The 9743-nt window shown below is 50.2% G+C and overlaps 1 protein-coding gene across 1 annotated transcript in view; it reads right to left on the reverse strand.

Annotated features, from left to right (window-relative positions):
* PLXNC1 (plexin C1) overlaps window positions 1–7054 on the reverse strand; it is a 71700-nt gene extending 64646 nt beyond the window's left edge. The window contains exon 1 of the mRNA XM_030002582.2: window positions 6060–7054. Within this exon, the coding sequence (XP_029858442.2) occupies window positions 6060–7013 (954 nt within the window). The 5' untranslated portion in view covers window positions 7014–7054. The remainder of the gene's footprint in view (window positions 1–6059) is intronic.
* Between the last annotated feature and the right edge of the window lie 2689 nt (window positions 7055–9743).

Here is a 9743-nt window from a genome sequence, read left to right on the forward strand (position 1 = left end):
TTCTTCAAGGAACTGGTTATTGGGATCCCCTGACAGGCAGCTTTGAAGGGAAATGGAGGTCAGGAAATCTAGTAGGTCTTTCGGGACAACCTCCTCCAAGCACAAAACTCAGGAGAACAGGCAGACGTATCAGGAGATGGCCCCTAGCTAAGCAGGGAAGTAATGATTGAATGACAATGCAGAAAAACAGTATAGAGGAAGTGGAAGCAGGAAGAGGAGGTGGAAGCAGAAACAAGCAACTACAGAGGAACTGCCTGGACATGTAGGGATGGTGTTAGGAAAGTCTAAGCTCACCTCATGTTGAAACTGGCAAGGGATGTTACGGGCAACAAGAAGAGCTTCTACTACCACATGAGCAATAAAAGAATAAACAATGAAAATGTGCACCAGCTACTGAATAAGTCAGGTGATTTACTGACAGTGGATGCAGATAAGGCTCTGAATTCGCCGGCAAGGTCTTGTGGTCCTTTGTATCTACAGAGCTCAAGGAGGAAAGGAACTACCACTACTGGAAGAGGATTAAGCCAGGGATCTCTTAAGAAATCTCAGCCTATAGAAGTCGCAGGGGAACAAGATGGGATCTGCAGGAAGATCCTGAGAGACTGTCTGATGACACTGCTAGGCCATTCTCTCATATTTTAAAAGTTGTAGAGATCAAGGGAAGTCTCCAACAACTGAATTAAGGCAAATACTGCACCCACCTTCAAAAAAAGACAAGAAGAATGACCTGGGGAACTACACATTGGTCAGTCTCACTTTTTCCCTGGGAAAATCATGGAGCAAATCCTCTTGGAAGCCATTTCTAGGTACAAGAAGAAGAAAATGACTGGGAAAAGCCAGCACAGATTCACCAAAGATAAATCATGCCTAACTAACCTGATTGCCTTCCGTGACAAAATGACTCGGTTTGTGGAGGAGGGGAGAACAGCGCATGTCATTGACTTTAGCAAGGCTCTTGGCACCATTTCTCACAGCATCCTTGTACCCAAATTGAGGTGTTATGATTCAGACAGTGGGACTACTGCATGGGTGGAAAAACTGGATGGATCATCAGGCTCAAAGGATATTGGTTAATGGTTTTTACTCTACCTAGACACTGCTTACAGGTGGAGTTCCTCAGGGAACCTATCCTGGGACATGTCCTGCTCAGTATCAGTGACCTGGAGGAAGACACTGAAAGCTTCTGGGTTAAGCTTGCGGATGACAACAAAATGAGTTGTCATGCTTGAGTGCAGGGCTGCCATTCAGAGGGACCTAGATAGGCTGTAGGAATGGGCCAACAGGAACCCCAAGAAACTCAGCAAGGACAAATGCAAAGTCCTGCACCCGGGATGGACTAACCCCCTGTACAGACTGGGGAGCAGCTCTGCTGAAAAGGACACAAGGGTCCTGGAGGGCAGTAGGCTAAACAGTGTATCCAGGCAGCAGTGAAGGTTAACAGCATCTTGGGCTGTATCAACAGGAGCATAGCCAGATCGAGTGAGGAAAGTGATTAATTCTTCTTTACCTGGCACATGTTCGATCGTGTCCAGGATACTGCACTCAGCTCTGGGACCCTCAGTACAGCATTGATCTCGATAAATCAGAGTGAGTTCAGAGGTGGGCCACTGCGATGGTCAGAGCCCAGAGCACCTGTCCTGTGAGGAAAAGCTGAGGGAACTGGGCTGGTTCAGCCCACAGAAGAGACAATTTCAGAGGGACCAGAGAAACAGAGCCAGGCTCTTGACTGAGGTGTATGTGTGACAACAAGGGATGACACAAACTGAAACAGGGGAGGTTTCTAGTGGACGGGATATTAAAAAAACATCACTATGAGGAAGATTAAGCAGAACAGGTTGTCCAGAGAAGTTGTGCAGTCCGCATCCCTGGAGGTTTCAAGATCTGACAGGACAAAGCCCAGAGCAACCTTGTTTGATCTCAGAGCTGACCCTGCTGTGAGCAGGGGGCTGGACTAGAGACCTCCGCTGAGGTTCCTTCCAACTTGAATGGTTCTGTGATCCCAAGGAAGTGAATCCTCTGTTCAAGAGCCCCCAGGCTCTCAAAAGTTTCTGCTAAGAACACCTGGTGAAGCCAGATGACTAAAAGCAACTCTTCTTCTTACTGACAATGTGAGAGTTTACAAGTCTCCTATGGCTTACTTCTCACACCAAACAGGGATGAACTGAAAATTCATTGGAACCAGACAGGAATATTCATTCAAGAAATATTAACTCTAGAAATCTGTCAAACATCAGATGAAATACTAGCAGTCTGGTTTCTGAAAAGGAGAACAAGATTTGGCAAATTCACAGTTATTAACTAAGGAAATTGTGAAGATGCACTTACGTACATGTAGGTTACATTAGCGAGTCCATTAACACATACACCTCGACAGTGCATATAAGTAGATATAAATCAAAACTAAGAGATGTGTGGATCAGAGGAAAACAAGCTGAATACAAAACTGCAAAATGATTTCAGAGTAGTTTCATCTAAGACACCACTTGCCTCTTGCTAGTTAGGGATCTTGCCTCTGGGAATCCAGCATTATATATGTCCAGAATAAACACATCCAACTAGGACAAAATGCTTTGTGCACACTACTGCACAAAACAAAACCAGAATTTGCTAGTTCTCATAACCAGCAATTCCACAGAATTTGTAGCAGTCACATATTTTTTGATAAAGTTCGTAAGCAAAGATATTAAAAATTACTAATTTTCAACGACAGACTCAAATCTAGCACTAAAACTTAATGCAAATGTCAATTTTGGCCTAAGTAGCAATGCGAGGCTAAAGAGATTACACACCTACAATGAGTTCCTACAGGATGCAGAGCAATTTGGTTCCAGTCCAGTGAAGTACTCAAGTTCATGCTTAACTTTAAATGCATGGGCATGAAGATGATGGAACTACTTATATGCCTAATGTTAAATATGCCCTTAAGTGCCTTACTGGGTTAGGGCCAGAAAGCTCAGTACCTTACACGAATGAGCTTAGAGTAGAACATGCAGCAGTAGCATAGCAGGGATCTCAGGACCACAAATACCTCGGGCTAAGTCCCTCTTGCAGTGTACTATTGAGAAGCACGGTGCCGACACAGTGCAAATACAAGCAACTGTTTGAGTGCAGACAGGTAAGAGGATGTCTTGCCTGAAGGTAATCAGAATAATTACAGAAATCTGAAGAATGACAAGATCAGAAGGAAAACAAACTGCCACTACTCCCTAACACACTCTAACTATAAACTGTATTCCTGCAGTGAAAAAAAATTGTATTTTCACTCCTACATAAACTGACAGTCCGTGTCCGTGATCCGTGCACCTCATCACATCACGCCTGAACTCCAGAATTCAAGCGTACCCAGCAAAGAAGACTGAGACCCGCAGCACCCTACAACACATTGCATCTGCAATGCAAAAGTGAGGCTGACATTCAGCATGGTCCACCCACCACAAACACCATACAGGTCTTGCACTCCAGGCAATCACAATGCTGCAACACATTCATTTGCTCAGTACCAACACTGTCTTTAAAAGACTGGAGTTTAAAGCACACATAAGTACTGTTTCTTGCTGCCATTCATACTTATCATGCTACAATAAACTCGTAACAGCTCCGTGCTACAAGGCACTGCTTTCTGGCCAGAGCCACTGCTAGCTATTGCACACACTTCTCCTACAAGCTGCACGCTGATGGACGTTCTGCACGCCATCTTCCTGCCACTTCCGAAGCCCACACGCTTCGGAGTCCAAGAAGAGCATATTCCACATTTGCAGGGACTCCCATGATTTGGTGAGAGACAGTAGAAGGATCTGGTCTAAAACAACCCAGAAGCAGCAGCATATGGGCCTGTCATCTCCAAACTTACTCTGCAATAGCGTAGCCTAACCTTCTGTAGTATAACAAACAAATTAAAGCTGAACTACATGAATTTATTTCTATGTTTATACACCATAAGCACATAGAATTAGCTTAAAAAGGGAGCCTAATTAGCCATGCAATGTTATAGGTCATATTACTACACAACACCCAGATGTCCTGCTATCTCACAAAATATTAAAATACCACTTCCCTGTCAGTGGTAAACTGTATTTATCGTGCCAAAATATCATGATTAATGACATCACCATAGTTGAGGACAATGTTAAACAAACAATCCTTTTAATCATTTTTAAAGTTGGGATTCTTCAGCATAGTACCCAAATATAATCTACTTTTCCAGGAGGGACGTGCCTTTCGGGACACGAAAGTAACTTTGCAGTCACAGGCGTCTGATCTGAATCAGACCAACCTTTAAACAAGTGGATCATTGATTTTTAATGTTCAGGCACTGGGAGGCAATGGGGACAGGGGATTGAGAGGAACACTGGTCAGACAGGAATACCTGCCTCACCTTACCTGCATTATGTTACTCTATGAAATCCATGAGACTCTTCTGCAATTTCTAGCATGGGGCTTTGGAAAGTGTTTATAAAGGATCTGCTGCCCAGGGAAATTTCTCTCTCTCTTTTTTTTTTTTTTTTTTTTTTTTTTTTTGCAGGCTTGGAAAGCACCTTGCAAAGAAAACTCCATGAGTAATTAGGAACAAAGAATACAAATTAAAAATCCAACTAGCAAATGGGTATTTTGGGATGAGGATGAGACTTCAAATTCATTCAGCAAGTTTGCCTTGTGAAAGCACAGAAATCATGCAGTAAGCTATAAACTGGCACTGGAAATCAAAGGATTGGCTCAGGCTCCGTTGCAAGAGTTTCACTATTTACTTCAGCACAGTTGTTTCACCCACATATGGGGTTCTCATTCATAACTACATCCTCTAACACTGGCAATAGACTCGCAACTTAGTAGGGAGATGAGCAGACTGAATCACACATGCCCTCCGGTAGTTTGTATTTGGAAGCATCTCGACACTGTGCCCTGCTGTGGGCTAGATTTGGGAAGCCAAGGAGCGACAGTAAATCTACCACAATTCTTTCAAGAAGTTTCCAACAAACTCCCATCATAACACAGCAAGGATTCAGGGGTTAAGCTGCAAAGTCCCTGGATGGTGGGGGAACTGCAAAAGCCCAGGGCTTGCTTTATGATGGCTTGTTTGATCCCCTACGGTTCTCCCCGATACTTTTCATGTTGTTCCTTTTGCCACAGCTCTGAAAAGACTTCTGAGTGTGACTTAAAAGCATGAACGGGCCTTGCAAAAGCACCTTCTTCACCTGAATTACATTTTTAGCTTCTTGAATTTCATTTTTAGTTCATTTCTTTACTAGCTACCGAGGCCACAGCAAAGCTGGCAGCCTTGCCCATCCTGTCCTCCATGTGCCCAGCTCACCCTCAAGAAGAGGAAGGAGCTGAAGAGAGAGTGTTACAGAAGTAGGTGACCAGGGGATCTCCATGGGATACCACTGCCTGTGAAAATGTAACCACCGCAACGACGAAGACTTATCGCCTATTGCCGTCTGCTGCGCATACGGGTTTGGGGGGGGGGGCTGCTGTGAGCCCTCTCGCGCAAGGCCAATCCTGGCAGGTTTGGGAAACACCTACCCCTGAACAAGCAACCATAAATAACTAGTGAGCAACGGGGATAACAACGCACACAGCCCAGTGCACAGGAGTCAATTTGATGGGCTTTTTTTCATTTCTGATGTAGCTGCAATGACATGAGATGTGAATGCACAGAATAAGGTAGGAGATATTTTATCTAGGCTGTATGGAAAATACAATGAAGTATGACTAATCCTTGGCAGATAAAGGGCGCACTGAGTGAGGAGCCCTAGACTCAGGGTTGACCCAGGATGCCCTCAGGTGTTCCCTCAGACATGTCTTCCCCAAGAGGTAGGCGGGAAGGACACTCCAGGATCTGGTAAGGGATCAGCTTTTTAGAAACAGAAAGGGCTGGAGAAACCACTAGGGCTGATGGAGCCAGGGCTGGTGCGCAAAGGCTCTGAAGTTCTCTGCGAACTTCAGGTGCCTTCAGGCCAGGGACACCCCACGAGTCATGCACAGCGACACCAGCCACAACCACAACAGCGTCAAGAACGGCGTGCAGGGCGAAAGCTTAGCAAAACAATGCCCAGACTTACGCAGCTCTTCCCGTTCATGACGAAGTGCGTGGACGCGCAGGCTTGCTCCTTCATCTCCTCCATCCCGAAGATGCAGACGGCGGTGGTGTTCCACGCCGTGATGTTGTGGCTGTGGTGGAAAACGCCCACCCACCAGCCCTGCTCACCCCGGCGGACGAGGCTGGAGGAAACGATGAGGCTCCTGCACCCGCAGTCCAAATACACGTGCCCTTGCAAAGTAAGGCCACCCTCCGAGGGGCGCAGCTGGTGCAGGACGGCCATGCTGGGCGGCTCCGTGCCGTTGCCAAACTTGGCCTTCAACCCGTAGTAGGGAAAGAAGAGGTGATCCCCCCACCGGAGCGCGTCGACGAAGTGCAAAGGCTCCTCCTTGCGCTTGATGATGCCCAGCTCCTCCTTGGACTCCAGGTTGTCCATGCTGCGCACCGTGATGACGGTCGCCTCGTCCGACTCGGAGGGCTCGCAGTCCATCCGGAGCCGGTAGGGTCTGGCCGAGTAGGTGGCCGCCACGGCCAGGTACCAGGCGCCAGCCAGCTGGAAGACGACGCCGGCAGTGGAGCCGTCGGGCAGGCAGCTGACCACCTCGCTGCGGTTCAAGCGCTGCCGGTAGGCCGGCTGCTCCCACACCTCGCAGGTACCTTCCTTCTGGGTCCAGCCGGCCAGCAGGACGCCCTTCCCTCCGGCTTCTTCGTAGGGCAGCAGCAGGTTGCTGCGCACGCCGGGGGGCTCCCCGCAGCCCTGCCCCGCCGCCGCCGGCACCACGCGTCGGTGGGGCCGCAGCTCGGGCCGCAGCTCGTAGAGGCAGCTACCGCCCGCCACCAGCACGCCGCCGCCGCTCACCTCGATGTTGTCGATGGGGGCCCCCGGCAGCTCGAAGCTCTGGGGGCCGCCGGCGCCCGCCAGCGCCGCCAGCAGGGGCAGCGCCCAGCTGAGGGCGGGCGGCGGCGCCGCCGCCATGGGCGCGGGCTGGGCTCGGCTCGGCGCCGCGGGGCGCCTCAGGCGGCGGCGGCGGCGGCGGCGGGCGGCGGGCGCTGCTGCGCCATGCTGCGCGGAGCGGGGTCGGTGGCGGGGGGGGGGGGAACGACCAGGCGGGCTGCTGCCGCCGCCGCTTCTCCCTCCGCCGCGGCCGGGCTACGCGCGGGCGGGGAGTTCCTCTTTCGGGGCGGGGAGGAGGGGGTGCCTTTATAGGAGAGGTGGGCCGGGCTCCTCCGGGAGGGCTGCCGTGCCGAGCCACCTCGCCGCCGTGCGCCGCCGCTCCCCCCTCCGCCCCGCCTCGCCTCGCCTCGCCCGCCGCGGGAGCCCACCTCGGCCGCCGGGCTGGGCCGGGGGGCGGCCCCTTCGCCGCGGCGTGGCGGGACGCGGAGGGGGGGGGGGCGAGACCTGCCTCGCCTCGCCTCGCCTCAGGCGGGCCGCCTCGCCGGGGCAGCGGTCCCTCCCGCAGCGCCCCGTCACTGACTGGGGGGGGGGGGGGGAACGGACCCCTCCGGGGCACCCCGCCGCCCCCGGGGGCAGCGCGGGCGGGGGTGAAGGCCTGTGGAACGGTCCGCGGGTGGGTGCGGGGCGTGGGCGCCGGGTCAGGTGTTGCTGGGCCTCAGCAAGCGTGGAGACCCGGCTTAGAGCCGTTAAAACACTCTGCGCCACCGTCCCGCCAACCCCCGTAGCGCGGCCGGTCGGTGCCGCCGTGAGCGGGAAGGTTGAGGTGTCAGATCTCCGGTTGGAAATCTCGGGGTCTTGCCTGAGGTAGGACAAAAGGCACTGGGTTTTTCTCCCCGGTTCAGCAGGGCGGACAAAAAGCCCGTGCCCTCTCCAACGGGGCTGCTGCTGCGAGATGGACGCCCGTTGGACGGGCCGCGTTGAACGGTGCAGCTGATTTACTGCCTTTCCCGCTGGGTCGTTGCTGGTAGGGGCTCAACAGAGTGAGAAGCAGAGCCCGCATGCTCAGCTAACGGTAAATTGTCGTTTTGCTGAATTTTAAATGCAAAGTGGGTTTATGAAAGGTGGCAAAGGTGCATTTTAGTGTTCTCTCTTGGGTGTCTCTGGAAACTCCGGGTGAGGATGGGCATAGGGCCCATCGCCGCTTTTACTGAGAAGAGGACGTGATGTTCACAACCGAGAGGCCATCTGACCCTCCATTTACACTGCTTTTATCTTAAAGTAGCTTTACAGCCGGAATAAGTGGAACTGTAAAAACCAGAACAAAAGTAACCTCTATATAAATGAGTCAAGCACAACATTTTCAAGTAGGATGTGAGACGTAGTATAGCAAATTTTTACTATCATTCTCCATTGCTGTACCCAGCAGCAGTTATTGTGCAAGAATTGATGTTGCTCTCGTCAGCAAAAATATTTGACCATCTTGCAACAATCAGCGTCTAGGACAAGTATTACTGTGAAATTCAGAGCCCTCCACAACTCATGCGCTTCTCTCTTGTACACTGACTCCAAAATGAGTCCAAAATCTGCAAATGTAGCAGAGGATGCGAAACAGAATCATTGCGCAATTTTTCTTCTTGACAGATGCAAAGAGATGCTCTACATACTAACAAACACTGCCTGCAGCTCCCCGTGCAGGACTGAACTTCTAGTCAACATGTAAGCAAAGTAAATCCTCATGCCAATATCACCAAAATAGATTGTGTACAGAAGTGCAATTTATACAGCCTAGCAAAGGAGGCTGAACATGTCACGCTGGAGTGCATTATACACTACCTTGCCTTCCAGTTGCTTTTCAGTGTAAATATAAAGCTCTCAGTGATCTATGTCTTGCTCGCAACCTATGAGGCTAACCAGGAAAGCACACCAACCTCCTATCTGCAAGATATGTTTGGTCCTGGCCACAGAGCATGTCCAGCAATAGGTCTCCTTCTGCAGACATGCCTTTGCAAAATCACTGAGGTCTGCATTTGTTGGCTTTCAGGACTGACCAAATGGCCTGTTCCGCAGGCTTTATGTCTAAAATAAGCCACGTGTACTTCACCAGATGACTGATTTGGTTAAATGGCTGAGGCCAGGCTTATTCTAATCTTAGAGAACAGTGACGGATCATAAGGCTGCAGACTTCTCTGGCTGCCAAAACAGCAGTGTTCTGCTTCAAATTTTGCTTATTCTAGGACCTGGGAAGTCTGGACTGCGTACGGCTGCTGTCACAAGAAAACAGTCTAGTTGTGTGGGGTAGCAGGTAGTACCACAATGGGATGGGATGGGATAGGATAGGATAGGATAGGATAGGATAGGATAGGAGGTTGCACCCCACCTGTCCCAGGGACAGCCATCAGAGCCCAATTCTGCAGACTCTTCCCTTCCTGCGTCATTTTTCTGTTTCTGTTCTTTCCTCCCTCTTCCCAGGGAAGCAGTAGCTTGGACCAGAGCCTCATCTTGCAACGTCTAATTTTGCATGTGCTTCTGAGAGCTTTGCACTGAGAATTAGTGCATGGTCATGCGCAGTCCAGTTCTTGAAGCAGCAAAGTATTCTCAATTCCTTTCAAAGCCCCTGAAGTAAATCGGAGCTCCTATCTCTAACCCATCTTTCCAGAGATACCCATCAGGATACTGGAAGAGTACCCATCAGGATACTGGAAGAGTTGAGCTTCTACTGATGTTATGGAAATAGAAAGGGAGGCTACAGGTTTATTTTGTAATGCTGCGGAGTATAATATTTGTTATTAATGCAGCACACCAGAAAACACT

This window comes from Aquila chrysaetos, chromosome 26 (genome assembly GCF_900496995.4).
Source record: "Aquila chrysaetos chrysaetos chromosome 26, bAquChr1.4, whole genome shotgun sequence".
Lineage (NCBI taxonomy): Eukaryota > Metazoa > Chordata > Aves > Accipitriformes > Accipitridae > Aquila > Aquila chrysaetos.